The sequence below is a fragment of the Stenella coeruleoalba genome (assembly GCF_951394435.1).
Source record: "Stenella coeruleoalba genome assembly, chromosome: 15".
In the NCBI taxonomy this organism is placed as follows: domain Eukaryota; kingdom Metazoa; phylum Chordata; class Mammalia; order Artiodactyla; family Delphinidae; genus Stenella; species Stenella coeruleoalba.
Genome location: NC_137161.1, coordinates 66,650,726 through 66,669,433, shown reverse-complemented (window position 1 = coordinate 66,669,433; position 18,708 = coordinate 66,650,726). Strand labels below are relative to the sequence as shown.

Genomic DNA, 18,708 nt, shown 5'->3' with positions numbered 1-18,708 from the left:
AGATCTACTCTCAGCAACGTTCATTTATACAATACAGTATTATTAACTATAGTTACCAGGCTGTACATTTCACCCCCATAATTTATTTACTTTATAACTAACTGGAAGTTTGTATCTTTTGACCACCCTAAAAAATTTTTTTTAATTTTCCTTTTTTGATGTCCCTTCTGGTATTGAAGTCTGTGCTTACTGAGTCATCCCCAGACTCATGCACCGGAAACCCAAAAAGGCCAAGTTGGGCTGGGCAGAAGCCTGGGTCTCAGGTGTCCTTCCAACCCTGTCTATCAACACACAGGGAGACCTGCATGAGTGAGCGAACCCAAAACATAAGCATAGCGGCTGATCAAACCCAGTGCTCCTAGAAGGGGTCTAATCCAAGATCCCGAGACGATCTCAGGACAAGCACAGAGAAGCTCGGGCAGCGAGGAGGGTCCGTGTCCCTAGAGAGGTAGCAGCAGCCAGCGAAAACTTGCAAACGTCAGGCCAGCTGCACGAGCGGCTGCAGCTAGGCCCCTAGGAGTGGAGCCAGACGGGAGGGGATGGGGCTAAGGCTGAATCACAAACAGGAGAGGAGAGGGACCGACCAAGAGGGATGAGCAAGTCTAGTTACCAAAGGAGAAACCAAGGCGAGGATTCAGGCGTTCGGCTAGAGCCAGAAACGGGGCGGACCAGAGCAGGGGAGAACGCGGGGGCGGGCCAGGCCTGGGCAGGGGCGGGGAGAAGGCCTGGAAGGCGGAGCAGGCTGTGAAGATAGGACCTTCTCGTAGGCATCCCGGCCAGGTCAGAGGGAGACCAAGGCCGGAGGGAGGGGAAGGGGCGTGGTCAGGGCTCAAGAGGCGGGGCAGGGCACGTCGAAACCCAGGGGGCGGGACAGGGGCGGGGTTAGAACGCCGGAATATCCAAGCGGAAGACCTGCTAGGCAGATCCAAGCCCAGAGGGTGGGGCAGGGACAAGCCCAGGACTCAAGGGAGCGCCCAAGTCCGGAGGGCGGAGCAGGGTCTGGTCCAAGTCCTGAAGGCGAAGCAGGGGCAGGGACAGGCCGGCGACGATGGTCAGACGACGAACGGCCGCGGGCCTAGGAAGTGCAGGGCCAGCACGAGCAGGCCAAGGAGCAGCAGCAGCCCGAGCAGCAGCCGCAGGAGCGTCCGCGCTGTGGAGCCGCGGGTTCCCTGGCCCGTCGACTGCACGTATCGCTCCACGGCGTCTGCGAAGCTGAACTTGTCGGGCACGTAGCCAAGCTGAGCGCGGGCCTTAGCGATCTGGAAGGTGTGCGTCACGGCCACGCTGCGCACCTGCGGGGAGAGGCGGGGCAGCCGAGGGACGGGACTAGTGGGCGTGGGGAGCAACCTCTACCACGTTTCACTCGGATAAGAGAGGGTAGGGATTTCCCTTCCGTCGCACAGAGATTTAAAAGGACCTCTATGCTGGATCTTGCGTCTGCGACGCCCTCATGGGGAGGACTTCCTGTCTCTCTTCCACCTCCATTTTCCTCGGGGGGGGGCCGCCTCCAGGATACATTTTCTGCATCTCCCCAGCCTACTGAACTCCTCAGTCCCCCAAAAGTAAAGGCCCCACCTCTGCACTCCCCTTACCCGGCCCTAGCACGATGCCGGGGCTCAGGAGGCCCTGATACATTCTGCCTGTGGCCTGAGTGCAGCTATCCGGAAAACTTGTCTCCAGGAAACATCCTTCACTTTTCAGCCCACAGCCCCAGATGGAGTCTGGGCAGGCAGGCTCCAGGGTGCAAGCTTCACGCCCTGGCTGATTTAACTGAGCTTCCCTAAGAGAGGAATTCAATTATGCATAAGTGATTACTCTCTCCAGGGTTTGAAGCTGCGTTTCCTGATGCCAGATGGCCTGGGTCCCACAGGCTTCAAAGGTAGTGCTGACAACAACAATTACTGAGTAAGCACTCGGTGCCTGTCATGCGCTAAATACTTTCTAGGCCATATCTCATTTAATCTTCTGAAGTGGTAATACCACCATCTCCTCTTTTGAAAATTGAAGATCAGAGAGGTTAAGTGACTAGCCCAGGGTCACACAGAGAAGCCAAACTCTAGCTCATGCCCTTCCCAGCTATGCTAGGATTCAGAAGATACCCTCCCACCTGACTCATTTCTTTGCCTTTTGTTCCTCAGCTGGACACTGGGAAGGAGTCCACTAGCTGCTTGATTCTGCAGTGGCCCTGAAACAGCCCTCGGGGTCAAGCCCCTGGTCTTGGATGCTTGTGTGAGGAGAGAGGGAGAGAGGCCAGTTCTTGTCCTTTTTTGCCTCAGCTAGTAAATTCAGGGCTTTGGCGGGTACAGCTGTGAACTAGATAGGCAGGGTCCTGGGACACAGCATTCTCAGATGTCAGGCTTAGATGTCACCTCCTTTGGGAAGCCTCCTTAACTTCCTCAGAATTGGCTTAGGTGCCCCTTCTGGGTACTCTGAAGTTCCTCATTATTTCCCCCAGTATAGCCCTTGCTGGGCTGTCTTCCCCTTTGGACTGTGAGCTCACCATTAAATGAGATCATAATCTTTTTGCCCCTCCTAACTTAGCAAAGCATCAGGGACAATCAAATGAGAGAGTGGACTGGAAGGATTTTGCAAATAACACCAAACACCACTTGTTGCTTTACTGTTTACAATCTGCATTAAAACATCCTCTCTTTTAAACTGTATGTGCGAATAGAAAGCAAGGACTGCCTTGCCTCCACTCCCCAGCACAGTGCCTGGCCTACATTAGGTGCTCAATACATGTCAAACGAATGAAAAAAGGCTATGAAGTCAAACTAGAGGGCTAGTTGGTGTGTCATAGACTGACCAGAAGAGGGCGCCCGAGCTACAGTGCCCAGAAACTTCCCGGCTAACTAGGGATCCTTTGCCCCGCCCTCCCCCCGCCCCGAGTTGAACAAGGAAACCCACCAGTGAGTGGAGAGAGAGGGGAGCCGGCTCCCTACCCGACCACAACTCAGCAGCACTTCGGCAGCTATTTTATGTGACTATGATTCCTGACATTTCACAAGCTAGTGGTTAAGCTTGAAATCATTTAGGTCTCCTCTGGGTTCAAATCTCGATGCTGCTACCTAAGGGAATGGTCATGAGCCAGGTTATTTCACCCCTCCCCCTCCCCCCGCTGAGTGTTTCATTTCCTTCTCTGTACATGGAGGTGATAATAACAGAATCCACAGTGTAGAGTAGTTGTGAAGATTAAATGAGATAAACACAGTGCCTGGCATTTCACACTCTATAGATGGTCCCTATTTTCATTATTCTCTTTCCTCTGCTAGTCCAGACGGTTCAAAGGAGAGACCATAGGGAACTGCGACTTTCTGTGGCCCATTCTCAATTCTCTGAGGTGGAGAGCACTGAGCTTGGAATGTGAAGCCAATTCCAGAATGGTGGGAGCTTGGACAAATCACTTATTTCTCTAGTGCTCAGTTTCTCACCATTAAATGAGATCATAATCTTTCTGCCCCTCCAAACTTAACAGAGCATCAGGGACAATCAAATGAGAGAGTGGACTGGAAGGATTTTGCAAATAACACCAAACACCACTTGTTGCTTTACTGTTTACAACCTGCATTAAAACACCCTCTCTTTTAAACTGTATGTGCAAATAGAAAACTGCATCATCATTATTTGAGAACAGTGTTCTTAACACAGTAGGTACTTAATATATACTTATTCTTCAGTGAGCAGGAACTGTGAGCCTCGAATCAACAGGCTGTGTGTGTGTGTGTGTGTGTGTGTGTGTATTGACAGTTATTGGGAGGAATGACATTCCAAAAAGTGCATTTCATGGAACCTGCCTTTGGGAGCCTCCAGTCTGGCTGGGAAGACAAACTGCTTATGAATGAAATGACAGTGATAAAGGATGGGCTTGGGCTTCCCTGGTGGCGCAGTGGTTGAGAGTCCGCCTGCCAATGCAGGGGACACGGGTTCATGCCCCGGTCCGGGAAGATCCCACATGCCGCGGAGCGGCTGGCCTTGAGCCATGGCCGCTGAGCCTGCGCGTCCGGAGCCTGTGCTCCGCAACGGGAGAGGCCACAACAGTGAGAGGCCCACGTACCACAAAAAAAAAAAAAAAAAAGGATGGGCTTGGAGCTGTTGCCCTTCAGACCAAGAGAGCACAGCCTCAGCAGAAGCTCAGAGGTTGGGTTGTTATACAGGAGCTGGCCCTAGATTTGAGCCCACATGGCAGGTTCTGAGACCTCAGACAAGCATCCAGTTACGGTGTCAAAAGGTGAGGGTTTGTGGCAGTGGAGAAGGGGCAGGAAGGCAAGTGAGGGGCACCAGGACACAGGGGCTCCCCTCACAGCAGCCCACTTACCTCACTCCGGGTGAGCAGCGGCGGGAGGCTGCAGATGGGCTTCAGGGCCAGGTGCAAATACTCCATCACCGTGGCTGTGTGGGGAGAGAGGGACCAGTGACCAGGGGGCCTGCTCTAGGCAAACTCCAGGGAGGTCGTCAGAGACAAGTCAGTTGGGGGCATTATTTGCTTTGCTAGGGGGAGTCTTCACGTTGCCAAGTTTTCCTGTCCTTGGATTCCTTTAAATCAGCAGTCCTGGGGTGCCTTGTTTGGCTGTGAAATATGTCACAAGTAAGTTATTATTAATATTAAAAGACTGACATTTTAAAATAAATCTGAGCAGATTCAAAGTGATCTCTACAATCACGTCTCTCTCATGCACTTCTATCCCGATATGCTCTCTTGAGTCAGGGAGAAAGAAGTGGGAACGGTGGTTCAACTCAGCCTGGGCTGCACTTTTTAAAATGTTCCTTCTTCCCCCACCCCCTTGCTTCCTGCGGATGCTGAGGTAATTGGTCTGGGGGTGTGGCTGAGGCATTTTTAAAAGCTCCCAGGTGATTCTACTGTGCAGCCAAAGTTAAGAAGCACTGAGTTTACAGTCAGCTCACTGGGAATTGGGAATTTATAGACAGTCTCCAAAACCGCCAGGACCTGCGGTTGAACTTTTCTCAGCTGGGGGTCAAGGAGTGTCAGTCCTGGTGGTGATGCTGTGCAGGGGAAGTCATCCTGTGTGGGCACCTTGGGGGACAAAAATGTGCAAACCCCTGCTTTAAATGGCGGGCATCCCAATGCCTTATTATTTTTTTTTTTGCCTGCGCTGTGCAGCACGTGGGATCTTAGTTCCCAGACCAGGGATCGATCCCACATCCTCTGCATTGGAAATGCGGAGTCTTAACCACCGGACCACCAGGGAAGTCCCCCAATACATTTAAAGTGCAAGAGATCCAGCTGAGGTTTTCCAGGAACACAGTTATCTGTGACTTGGGGGCCACCTGCCCCCTCGGGCTGATCACGCCAAGCCTGAAGCCCGTGCTCATTCCAGCTGGAAGGAGGCCAGCAATAGGGAAGCTGGGGCGTGAGAGTGGAGACTGACCTTCAGGGTGAGGAGGAGACTCTAGGGTCAAACGGAACCCTCACATGTCCAAAAGCAGCCTTAACTCCAGGGCGACCTTGGGGGATGGGGCATTCCAGCACAGGCAGCAGGACTGGGCGTGGGCTGCGCAGTCAGCGGAGCCCAGTGGGAATTCTGCCTCTCCCACTTTCTCACTGGGGCACCATGGGCAGGTAGCTAACCTCTCAGAGCCTCAGTTGCCTCATCTTTACAATGGGCCTAACCCCACCCACCTTGCAAGTGGGACTGGGGCACCATGGGCAGGTTGCTAACGTCTCAGAGCCTCAGTTGCCTCATCTTTACAATGGGCCTAACCCCACCCACCTTGCAAGTGGGATAGGGTTTAAACAGGGCTAAGACTAGGGTGAGGGGAGTGAGGTGCCTCGAGTGCAAAATTTAAGGAGGCACTTGCTCTCAGGGCTGGGCAAGTGCAGGTGGGGCTTGGAGCATTTGACTCCTGCGAGCGAGGGTTTCCTTAAATTTTGTGCTCTCAGTGCCCCACTCGCCTCAGCCAGGTCCTGGCTCTGGGTTTAAAATGAGGGAATGCGTGTACATCTGGCACGTGGAGGGCTTTCACATACACACTCCTTTCCTCACCTGACAGGTAAACCCAGGAAGTAGGAACCTGGATCCAGGGCTTGCTGTACCCCAGCTTCTCAAACTGCAAGGAAACATGGCTTGAGGTGAGAACAGATCCTTGGGGGGCTGGTATAGGCCATGTGTTGCCTTTACCCCAGGGCCAGCAGAGCACCTCCTGGCCCCTCCTCAGCTGCCCACCAAAGGGGGCAGACCCCACAGCCAGCCACAAGTTTACACCAGTCTTCAAATGAAGCCCGCACTGTGACCTGGAAAACTAAGTAGGAACTGACTGCATAGGGTGCAGTCCCATCATTTAGTTATTTTTTACATCTGCGTACACCCAAAGACACTCTAAGGCACTTATATAGAATCTGATTATTTTCTAGAATCTGCTTTTCTGCTATTAAATTAAAAAAAGAAAAGCATACGTGTGGAGGGTGGTGGGAGAAGCATGAAGAGATGGGCTGGCATAGGATGAACGGAGGTCTTCACTTGTATGAAAACCCTCCAGGTCAAAAAGACAGATAATAACAAGTGTTGACAGGATGTGGAGAAACAGGAACCCTCTTACACTGCTGGTGGGAATGTAAAATAGTGCAGCCACTTTGGAAAACAGTCTGGCAGTAACTCAAAAGGTTAAACATAGAGTTACTGTATGATCCAGCAATTCCACTCCTAGGTATATACCCAACAGAAATGAGAAAATATGTCCACACAACTAGTTACACACGAATGTTCATACAGCATTACTGATAACAGGCCCAAAATGGAAAACCCAAATTTCTATCAATTGATGAACGGATTAACCAAATGTGGCACAGCGATTGAATGAAATATCTTTTTGGCAATAAAAGAGAATGAAGTACTTTATGACACATCCACAACATGGATGAACCTTGAAAACATGCTAAACGAAAGAAACTTAACACGAAGCCCACATACTGTATGATTCCATTCATAGGAAATGTCCAGAACAGGCAGATCTACAGAGGCAGGAAGTAGCTTAGTGGTTGCCTATGGCTAGGGGTGGGGTGGGGTGAGAGGTAAATAGAAGTGACAGCTAAAAGGTATGGTTTGGGGAGGTTCTTTTCTGGGAAGGTGACAAAATGTTCTAAAACGTGTTTTGCTGATGGTCGCACAACTCAGACTAAAAAGCATCGACTTGTACGCTTTCAATAGGTGAACTGTATGGTCTATAAATTATATCTCAATAAAGCTGTTAAGAGGTGACATGCAAAGGGCCTGAATGCCCCCAGGATGTATCCTCCAGCGCGGGGTTTCTGGTCTACCCCTTCCTGGAGTCTGTAGGCTGCTGCGAGAGGAGGCCAGGACTCTCAGAGGGGCTGCAGCGTAGGGGCCCGAGGGCAAACACCTTCCTTTGTGCTTTGCCTACCTTCTACTTACCTCTTTCCGGGCCTCACCACATAGTACGGGGGCCACAAGCAAAATCCCACAGGGCAGGACATCGACATAAATCAGGAAGCGGGCTGGGAGGGACTATGGCAAACTGGGGAAGCGCACAGCCCCCCAAAGGGGCAGCCACTACCCAGCTCCAGCCAGTTCCAATGTTGCCCAGTGGACACTGTTGCCAGAGCTGGTTTTTAATGTGAAATCCTCTGATTTTTTGGGAAAAGGTGAGAGGGAAAGAAGACATGGGGATCCCTGAATTCTCACTTGGGATGGGGGCGGTGTCCGGGCACCTACCAGTGGGGCCATCCACTCGAAGATGTTGACACTCTCCCCGTCATTGATGTAGTACGCCTGCCCACTCTGAGGGGGACACGCGGGGAGGGGGACGGTCAGGCACATGCCCGCCGCTGCCTGACCCCACCCTCTCCGATGGCTCCCAGCAGCTGCCCCAACTCCCCACTTCTGCTGAGCAGCCCTGGAGACGGACGTGAACAAGTCCCTCTGAGTTCCGGGGCTGCCAAGTGACTAGCTGTATGACCTCAGTGGAGTCACTTAACCTCTCTGTACCTCAGTCTCCTCATCTGAGAAATGGGAGCATAATAATGGCATCTCCCCCTTGGGCTGTTGTAAAGGTGCAGGTGACAATATATGTAAAACGCTTAGCATTCGGGGACTGTAATTCCGGGCTCAACAACACCTACCTCGCAGGGTCATTTCAAGGAGCTAACGACGCTCTAAAAGGCCACTTTCCCCCCACCCCCTCAGGCAGCTTGAATTGGGGGGCTATGTCGTGTGTGAGCCAGGAATCCCCGAGGGATGGGGGACCCGCCTGCAGCCTGAGGGGTAAGGTCGGGGGAGCACTGCAGGAGACTCACGGCCACGTAGCCCTTGCTGGCGGTGAGGGCCTCGGCTGCTAGCACGTGTGCCTGCACCAGGTTGCACACGTGGACCCAGTTCATCCTCGTCCTGCGGTCCCCAAATCGGAACATGAACAGTCTCTTCTTGATGTGGCTCTGGTGGGGGGGGGGAGAGGGCGAGAAACACAGACCTAGCCTGGAGTGGCTTTAAATTCCATCCACATGCAGAAGGCTCCCAGGCCGGACTCCTCTGTCCCAACCCCACATGCCTTCCGGAAGTCTCCACTTGGCTGCCCGATAGACAAGGCAGACTTGTCCTGTCCTGTGAGCGCCTTATCCCCATTTGGCCGCCCCCCACCCCCAGCCCACAGCACCCAGGGCTCAGGCCTAAAGCCTGCAGCCAGCTTTGGCTGTCCCCTCCCTCACGCTCCACACCCAACCCGTCTGCAAACCCAGTCGTCTCAGCCATTACAATCTGTCCAGAATTCGGCCACTCCTCACTGTACTGACTTCCGCCCTCATCTCTCACCTGGACACTGAAAGAGCCTCCTAACTGGTCCCCTGCTTCCACCACCCCCCCCTCCACCCTGCCGCTGTGGCCTGTTCTCCGTGCAGCTGGGGGATCCTTTTGAATCCTAAGTCAGATCGTGTCTCTTCTGCTCAGAAACTTCCGGGCGCCGGGTAGCAGAGGAGGCCCTTCTGCTCTGGCCCCAGCTACTCTCTGACGTGTCTCCCACTGACCCTGTTGCTCACTCTGCACGAGCTATTCGGCCTCCTGGAACGTGCCAGCAGGGCCCCACCTCAGAGCTTCGGACTAGCCGTTCCCTCTGTCTGGAAGGCTCTTCCTCCAGATAGCTGTGTGATGCACCTCGTCACCTTCAAGTTGCTCAATATCCCTGCTTGAAGAGGCTCCCCGACTGCCGGCACCCCCAGCTTCCCCCAACCCCACTCCACTTTTCCTCTTTCTCCATAGTCCCTGGCACCTTCAAACGTTCCTTGTATTGTATCATGTTTATTCTCTCTCTCTCCTGCTGTGAGAATATAAACCCCACAGGGGCGGGAATCATCTGTTTTGTTCACTGACCTGTCCCCAAACCTGGAACAGTTTTTCATTTCCAGCTTTGTGCCCAAGCTGTCTCCTCTATTTGGACCACTTTCTCTCTACCACCCCATTTCCTTGGTTAGCTCCTTCTGTATCCAAACAGCACAGCCATCAGTTCCTCCAGGAAGCCCTCCTGGACCTCCCCTGCCAGGCCCTCTCTGCTGTGCTCCCATCTTCTCCCTCTCACCTCTACACAGCCCTTACCACCCTGAATCTGTGACTGTGGAATCTGTCTCCCTGACTAGGCTGTGAGAAATTTGAGGACAGGATCTAGAGGCCCTTGTAGCTATATCCCTGGCAACCAGCCTTCTCTGGAGACAGGTTTTCTGTGTGAAAAGCCTGGTGCTGGCAGCATGAGATGAGCCATCTGGCCCTTAGGGAGCTCACATCTGAGCAGGGCAATAGTTTCCTCTGCTTCTTTGGGGTCATAGCTCCACGTCTCCTCTACCGGTACCCAGGCCTGGCTGGCGCACCCTGAGAGCTCTGTTCCTGGTGGGCCTCATGGGGGCAGGACTTCTCCCAGAACTGAGGGTCCCCCGCTCGGGACACTGCCCTAAGACTGACGCGATGACCGTGGGTCCCCATTCACACACATATCAGCCAGGCTCCTCCTGTGCCTCCGGCCTGGGGCTGGGACAACATACCGCCACACGGGGCAGGTGCCTCTGCTCTTCGGGGCCGTAGATCCCTGGGGGCCGGAGCACACATGTCCGCAGAGCGCCTCCTCCTACAACACAGGGGAGGGCAGTCAGGGGCCTGGGGAGGGGTGGATGAGCAGGGAGAGGGACAGAAAGGCTGTCTGCATCTCCTGGTTCTTACCCGGAAAGGTTAGTGGGGAAGGCAGGGCCTTGGGGTTTCCTCATTCAATTAATTATTCTCTCAGTCGATCAGTCAGTCATTCAACAAACACTGTTCACAAACATTCCCCACCTCCACCCCCCTCAGCACTGGGCCCTGGGATGGATGCTGTGAAGAATCCAAGGATGACCAAGAAATGGTCCCTGCCCTCACAGTGCTCTCAGGCCAGTAACAGAGGCAAGACCTAGATGTAGGTATCTGCATGGCCCGTGAGAGTCTAACCAGCACTTGACAGACATGACCTCCTTCAACTCCCAGAGTCCTACTGTGTCCATTTTACAGATGCGCACAGACCCACACGTCCTCATGCCAATAGCTATAGTACTTTACTTTTTCTGGTCATCAGATAAGGATCACGATGGCTCTCAGAGAGGTCCTACTATGTGTCTGGTGCTCTGGTAAGCCTGGAATTTTTCCCTCAAAGCCACCCTATGAGGTGGGAGCTCTTATTATTCCTGTTTTATGGATAAAAGAACCAAGGCTCAGAGAAGGGATGTGATTTGCCTAAGGGCACACAGCTCAGCCTCGCGGAGCTGAGATGGGGACCAAAGTCCAGGCACTTTCCACTAATACCTCTGGTGATACAGTACCAACAAATAGGCCCTCAGCTCTCTCAGCCTGGGTCTCCTCACCTGGAAAATGGGTGCTTTGTAACTCGTGGTAGCAGTTATACTTTCCAGACAACCAATGGAGAAATGAAAAGACTAGAGCCATCAGCATGAGAGCTGGGGGTCTGTTCCCCTAACTCTCACTGCTCTGTGCCAGCAGAGTCCCCAGACCAAGACAAAGCTTGGTCCAGGGTTTCCCAAATTCTCTTCTGAGGGGCCCCCACTGGTGGAAGTGGGAGCATGTCTCCCCAGGGGAAGTCTGGGGGTACAGCCTGAAGGGCTGCTCCAAACATATTCTTTTTAAGTCTTCAGAGGACCTACAAAATTTTCAATTTATTCTCATAATTCATTTGTGTTTAAGGTTAAAATTTTTTTTAATTACTATTTGTAAATTATTCGATCCCCAACCCCAACTCCTTAACTGAGATGGAGTCTCCTGGAAGATGTTTCACTCCTCCAAGGCTCAGGTTTCCCAAGCAGCTGTGCCTCCAGTTTGGGGAGCCTAGTGTATGCCATCCTCTGGGACCGGAAGCCCACCTTCCTTTGGGGGCCGCTTCCCCTTTGCACCAGGTCTAGCGGGGGACTGTCAGTCCAGATGCACCTCTCTTCCCTGAGATGGCAGCCACGGGACCCAGGCTGGGCCAATGCCCTGTTCTCACCCAGGAATGTGACTCTGTGCATTACTGACATGGGATCGAAAATCACAGGAGTGGGTTCACCCTGAGAGACTGATCACCAGCTCCTGTCTCCCAGGTCCCTGGAACTGCCCTGACCCTGTCCTTTCTGAGCCCTGGTGGTCATTTTTCTGGAATATATTTTCCAGAGGCTATCCCAGTATAAATTCCATTTTCTCCATAAATTAGCCAGGGTCAGTGTCTCCGGGTCATAGCCAAACACCCTGACTGCTCCCCCACCAAAACCCTCACTTTACAATGAGGCCCAGTGTATTGGGTTGAACAGTGGCCCCCAAAAGATATGTCGGTGTCCTGGAACCTGTGGATGCTACTTTATTTGGAAAAGGGGTCTTTGAGGATGTAATTAAGGACCTAAAAACGAGATGATCCTGGGTTATCCGGGCGAGCCCTAAATCCAATGTCAGGTATCCTTATAAGAGACTCACAGAGAAGAGACAGATGGAGAAGAGGAGAGGCCATGTGAAGACAGAGGAGGAGACTGGAGCAATGCAGCCACACACCAAAGAAGGACCCCAAGCTTCTGGGGCCATCAGAAGCCGCAAGAGTCAAGGAAAGATTCTCCCCTCGCACTTTTGGAGGGATCGCAGCCCAAATGACACTTTGATTTCAGACATTTGACTGCGAACTGTGGGGACTGCGAGAGAAGAAATTTCTGTTGTTTTAAGCCACCAGGTTTGTGGTAATTTGTGCCAGCGGCCCCAGGACACTAATGAACCCAGAGACAGGAGGACACGACACATTCACATGGAGCTGGGGTCTGCATGCCTCAGGACTCTGCTACAGGGACCAGGGTGCTCCATGCCAGGTTAGAGGCAGAGTCTCAGGGACCAGCTTGGGTAGTAGGGACTGGAAATCACCCAGGGTGACGTGGCTGGACTCCTGCAAGGCAGGTATCAGGTGAGCTTTTCTGTAAACAGCCTGCAGCTAATTTTAAACTCTGGGTCACCTGGGCATGGTGCGGGGAGGTTGGTTGGGCTACAGCTGACACTGGCCAGTGGGGCGCTGGGTGGCCACGTCACAGAGGGACTGCGCCCAGGGTATCCATGACTCTCCTGACCATGGAAAGCTGGGGATGCTTGTATAAATAATTATCAGCCAGAGGATTAGGTGTCTGGCTTGTAGGCTGCTGGTCCAGCCAGGGGAGGCCCTGGTAGAGAAGAGAATTCAACTGCCGAGGGTCAAACTCCTGGGAAACACAGATGGATGTTCCCACTGGGATAAGGGGTTGAGGCTTGACAGGCCCAGGGTGAGAGGGTGGGGTGGGGAGGCTTTTAGGGAAAAGATTTCATGCTCAGAGACTTACTCAGCCACAGCTACAGTGGAGCACAATGGTTAAGCCCCAGGCTCTGGTTTTAGACTCCCCTAGGGGGAGAGGGGGTTTTCAAATCCCACCTCTGCCACCTAAGAGCTATGTGACCTTGAGCTAAGTCAGTTAACCTCTTAGTCTCAGTTTTCTTTCCTGTAAAATTGGGGATTATAATTTCAAACAACCTTTGTTCTCCAAATCCACTTGGCTCCTGAGTTTAGACAGTGAGGGAAACCAGGTTTTCTGTTTCTTTTTAGTTTCTGAATTTCAGAAAGCAAATAATGATAATTTAGATAGCAGGAATTTATCTGAATCTATTGATATTTGACTCCTGAGTTTGGAAAGCAAGGGGTAGCTAAGGTTCTTACCTCATATGGACGCTATAAAGATTTATTGAGACTTTTGCAGGTAAAATCAGCGTGTAAAATAGGGCTTGGCATGTAGTAAGCACTCAATAAACACAAAATGTCCATGTTAGTGGTTTTTTTTTTTTAACAGTGCCCATCATTATCTTGTTCTCACTCAAGCTCTTTGAGGTAAATTCCACTATCCATTTTTTCATAGGTGAGGAATCCGAGGCTGGGAGAGGGTAAGTGCATTGCCCAAGATCACATAGCTGAGAGGCGGTGGAGCTTGGATTTGAACTCATTTCAGTCTGATGCCAGTACGTGGGTGCTTAGCCACTGTGCCATGCTGCCACCTGTCCTTAATCTACTATTATTTCTCTATCACAATACAGTAAGAAGAGGCAATCCAGTAAGGCAGCCAAGGCCGATTCTTCTGGGAGTTACTGAAGGGCTCCTCACTTGCACAGCCCTTCCAAAGCGCTATATTTCATGCATATTCATAAGTTTGTACTCTTATAAAGAGGGTCCCCAAAACTGGATGCCCTCCTATATGGCAGAAAAGAGAGCTAGACGTGGACTAGCTCAAGTGTCTCCCCACCAGGACATGAACAATGTGAGGGCAGAGATTGGGCCTGACGTTTTCCGGGCTGTATCCCTGGTGGAGTGTGGGTGCTCAGAATTTGTTGGATGACGAATGTCCAAGGCCCTGGGGAAGGGTTCTTTGGAAGGAAGCTGGGAACATACCAGCTATAAGCTAGAATCGCACATGTGCTTAAGGGAGGGAGCAGTGGGCATGCACGTTGGCTGTGAGCAGGGACTCCCAGTACTCACCTGGGAGAGGCGTCCCGTTGGCCATGAGGATCAACTGGTCAGCAATGGCTTTGGTTCGGGAGTAGTGGTCCACGTGCTATCAGAGAACAGGAAGCACAGAGCCACCGAACGGGGGTCAGAGACACTGCTGGCCACACCTGCCCGGCCCACCCAGCCCTCCCGGCCCCAGGGCTGTACCTCTGCTTCAGACCACATGGGGGTTCACTTCTGGGACCCCCACTGGGAAATGGCCAGGCCCTGAGTCCCACTCCCCTTCCTCTCCCTCTGGGTGGGAGCCACAGGAACAGGAGAGTTCAGAGCAGTAAAAACGACCAGGGGCTCCCTGATTCGGGGAGGCTCCTGCGAGCCACAGTGCCTGCTCTGGGATGTGAATGCTGGACGTGAGTGGATGGATTTTTCACATGGAGGCCTTTAGCGCTCACGGGGCATTTTCACATACATCAACTCATTTCCTGGTCTCCACGTCCCCATAGGGTGGTGCTATCACACCCAGACGAAGAAGGGGAGCCTCCAAGTGAAGCGGTTTGCTCAGGTTCCACAGTAGAAAGGGGCTTTGCTGGTTCAAGGCCAGGTCTATGTGATTCAAAGCTCCTACTGGCACGACCAGCCAAAATAGGAGAAGGCTTTGGCGCCACGCCGTTTTGGGGACCTTTCTTCCTGGGTCTTACCCTGAATTGTGAAATTGGCCCTGGCTCCGCCCATCCCTACCCTTTGGACTGTGGGTTCCAAGTCCATTGGCCCCGCCCACCTCTCCTGGAAGCCAGGTACCTTCTCCAGTGGGAAATATGGCACAGAGTCCTCATCGCCCTGTTCTATGGGCTTCCCGCCGAATGCGACATTGACGGTGCTGGTGTAGACAAGCCTTGGAACCCGCCGGTGGACACAAACTACAGTGACAGGTCACACGGCAACACACACACACACACACACACACACACACAGTTGATGTGAGCAGGGAGCTGGTTGAGGAGGAACCCATGGGGACCTCCTTGGGCAAATCTTCCACCCAGCCTCCTGCACACATCCTGGCTCGGGACGGAAGAGCCTCCTTCCCTTAACTTGGGGAGGGGTCAAGTCCCTGCTCCCTGGGCCCTTGGGGGCCGGGCTGGCTCATTCTTCCTTCTCAGTGTGGCTGCGGCCCCTTAGCTAGCTTGCCAGGGACAAGTCAGAAGAAAGTCTCACTCAGTGGGGACATAGGGAAAACACACTCTAGAATCAAAGAGAAAAATGCAGGACAAGGCAGGACGTGCCCAGAGAGCCCAGGTGTGAGTTTTCTAATTTGGTGCTCCAGCAACTTTTCTCGCCCGCAACCCCTAATCCCTCTGTGCAAACTCCACTCCCCGCGTCCCCAGACACACTGAGGCCACGCTGAGCCCCATGCCGGGGCCTGGGCAGGCCTGCAGAACAGGAAGGATGTGCTGCCCACAGGCCCTCTACTGGGGAGGGCGGGGGTCGGGGGGAGGCTCCCACCTTTGTCCCCCTGCCCTGTCCCCCAGAGCCGGGCCTGCGCAGGGGTGGGGAGAGAAGCACAAACACACAGCAGGTCACACTCTGCTCTGAGCGCCTACCATCAATCACTAGTTTGGTGCCTCCAACATTTATAGACTCAATCTGCTCTTTTTGCAGCTAAAAGACAAGATGGAGGTGGGAGAGTCGGGGTGCTGTCTCATGCCTTGTAGCTGAGGCCATGAGGCTGGGCTTGGGTGGCAGGGCGTGGGGGCTGCAGCTCAGAGGCAGGGATCCCGAGGGGCCCATGGGCAGTGCGGGGGCCCTGGGCTCTAGTGCCCTTTTCCGTCCCCATATGCCTGGGCCACAGGGGAGGTTCTACCCACCCCTCTGGCCATCAGCTCCCTCATCTATGAAGTGAGGGAAGACCCCCTTGGGTGGTCAGCAGGATTTAATAAGCCCCATGAGAGGACATGGTACAGGGCTTGACACAGAGAAGAGCCTCAGATGTGTTGGATTGTTTCCTGGCTCTAGAAGTCTCAGCTTCCTTATCCGTAAGACGGACAAGTAATACTGTCCCTACCCAAGTGAGAGGGCTGGGCTTTGAAAAATAAAAACAACTGGGCTACAGTGAGAGCTGCTTGTGCGCCAGGGATTGGGCGAAGCCTTTACATCTCATTTAATCCCTACAACCACATGAGAGGTGGGTTCCCTATTGATTTTCAAACTATATTTATTCTTGTTGTGGTTGTTTTCAATAGGTAACACAGTCACAAGGTTAAAAATAACTCAAACAGTAAAACAAGAATGCAATGAAGAGGAAATTTCCCTCCCAATCCTGATTCCAAGGCTCCCTTTTCCCTCCCCAGACTGTTACCAGTCTCTGTATTTCTAGAGATAATCGACACATTAATATCAGCGCACACAATGTGTGAGTATATAGCTTTTTTTAAAAAAAAAAAAAACAGTGTCAAACACTGTTTTCGTACCTTGGAAATTGTCCTGTTATCAGTACATATCGAGTTACCTCATTCTTTTGAATGGCTGCCTGGAATGTCATCGTTTAGCTATATCGCAATTTATTTACATAATCTCCAACGGATGGGCATTTCAGTTATTTCCTGTTTTGTTATTAAAAACAATGCTACAAATACATAAGTAAGTGTAGTTTCTGAGTCAAAGGGTATTGCGTGCTTTGATAGATACTGTTACACTGCTCTCTGGGGAGGTCGTGACATAAGTACCAATAGTGTCCTCACTCTACAGGTGAAGAAACAGAGGCTCAAAGAGGTTAACTCTCCTAGCCACGCAGCTAGAACACGGCAGAACTGGCATGTGGTCCCATGGGTGTAGCCCAAATCCTCCCTGGAGTTGGTGAGGAGCCTGATGGACACCGGGCATGAAGGGGGCGGGCAGAGCCGGGGCCTAAGCCTTGCGTGGGAGGCGCTCACCTGCTCGGCACCAGACATTCCGCAGGAGGCCATGTGGAACACACAGTCCACGCCTTCGAAGGCGCGGTGCAGGGCTTCTGCGTCACGGACATCAGCCTGAAACAGAGAAGGAATACACGGAGGTAGGAGGTCTGGGTCCAAGGCAATCAGAGGTAACAGCTGTGCCGGGTCCCGGGGCCGGGCCCCTCTCCCCACCCCGGGCCCAGCACCTGCAGGGCCCAGACAGGCTGTGGGGCAGGATTTACTAGATGATCCCACTGGCCGTCTTCATCATCATCGGCCCCACGTATGGAGCTAAGTCACAGAGGCTGTGCTCAGTGTTTTACATGCACTGTCTTCTCAACTCCCCACGAGACCCTTGCGAGGCAGATATTGTTAGCGTCCCCTTTCTGTGGATGAAGACGCGAGGCTCAGAGGTGCGGGACCCTGTGGCCAAGGCTGCCCAGCTGGGAGCTGGAGTTGGAGCTTAAACAGTCTGACTCCGAAGACTGTGCTCTTCAACGCCAGGCACCGGTTACACATCAGACACCATCCCCTGACCTCCACCACCAGCCTGCCCCCCGCCATCACTGCACCTGGATGAACTCGGTCCCCGGGCACAGCACCCACTGGGGTCTGCGGAGGTCGAGCAGGATGACAGAAGTGCCGCTCTTGGCCAGGCTGGAACCCAGGCTAAAGCCCAGGTAGCCTCCTCCTCCAGTCACCAGAACCTTCTGCTTAGAGGCCTGTACAGGTGTGGCCTGAGTCTTCTGCTGCAGTACTGGCACTGGGGCTGTCACTGGCTCACTGGGTTTCTGCCCAGCCCCTGATTCCCGTCTGGGCCCGGGCCCTACCCCTGACCCAGATAAAGGTGCAGCTCCTGAACCAGGTACTGACCCAGCTCCTGGCCCAGGCCCCAGAGCTTGTCCAGGCGCTGAAGCAGTACCAGGCCCTGGTCCAGGCCCCGAAGCAGTACCAGGCCCTGGTCCAGGCCCCAAGGCAGCACCAGGCCCTGGTCCAGGCCCCGAGGCAGCACCAGGCCCTGGTCCAGGCCCCGAGGCAGCACCAGGCCCTGGTCCAGGCCCCGAGGCAGCACCAGGCCCTGGTCCAGGCCCCGAGGCAGCACCAGGCCCTGGTCCAGGCCCCGAGGCAGCACCAGGCCCTGGTCCAGGCCCCGAAGGAGCACCAGGCCCTGGTCCAGGCCCTGGTCCAGGCCCCGAAGCAGCACCAGGCCCTGGTCCAGGCCCCGAAGCAGCACCAGTCCCTGGTCCAGGCCCTGAAGCAGCACCAGGCCCTGGTCCAGGCCCCGAAGCAGCACCAGGCCCTGGTCCAGGCCCCGAGGCAGCACCAGGCCCTGGTCCAGGCCCCGACACTGCGCCAGACCCTTGTCTGGGTCCCAGAACAGCACTAGGCTCCTTCCCAGGCCCTGACACTGCTCCAGTCCCTGGCCCAGCCCCTGAAGCAGCACCAGGCCTTGATCCAGGTTCTAGAGCCACACCAGGCCCCAGCCCAGGCCCCGGAGCAGCACCAGGACTCGGCCCAGGCCCTGGCACAGTACCAGGCCCAGGTCCAGGTCCTGACCCAGCACCAGGCCCCGGCCCAGGTCTGGACGCAGCAGCAGGCCCCGGCCCAGGCCCTGACTCAGACCCCAGGCTTGAGACCCCAGCCCAGGCCTGGCAGACAGGGCAGCTCTGCTCGCCCTGCGCTGCAGCCTTGCAGGCCTCTGGGGAGGAGCCTGCCAGGTTGGGCTTCATCTTCTACTGAGCCATGTGGACCCGGGATCTGTCCACCTGTGGGAAAAAACAGAAGAACGTATGTTCTAGAGTTGTCTCAA

The 18,708-nt window shown here is 53.8% G+C and overlaps 1 protein-coding gene across 1 annotated transcript; it reads right to left on the bottom strand.

Moving 5' to 3' along the window:
- Window positions 1–1,006: 1,006 nt before the first annotated feature.
- On the bottom strand, window positions 1,007–18,628 carry SDR42E2 (short chain dehydrogenase/reductase family 42E, member 2; the record flags this gene model as incomplete). Its single annotated transcript, XM_079945469.1, has 12 exons — window positions 1,007–1,292; window positions 4,316–4,389; window positions 6,003–6,066; window positions 7,689–7,754; window positions 8,270–8,407; window positions 9,998–10,080; window positions 13,999–14,074; window positions 14,767–14,885; window positions 15,567–15,624; window positions 16,896–16,991; window positions 17,471–18,108; window positions 18,433–18,628. 12 exons carry the CDS (start codon window positions 18,626–18,628, stop codon window positions 1,053–1,055), a joined length of 1,848 nt encoding a protein of 615 aa, XP_079801595.1. The 3' UTR covers window positions 1,007–1,052.
- Between the last annotated feature and the right edge of the window lie 80 nt (window positions 18,629–18,708).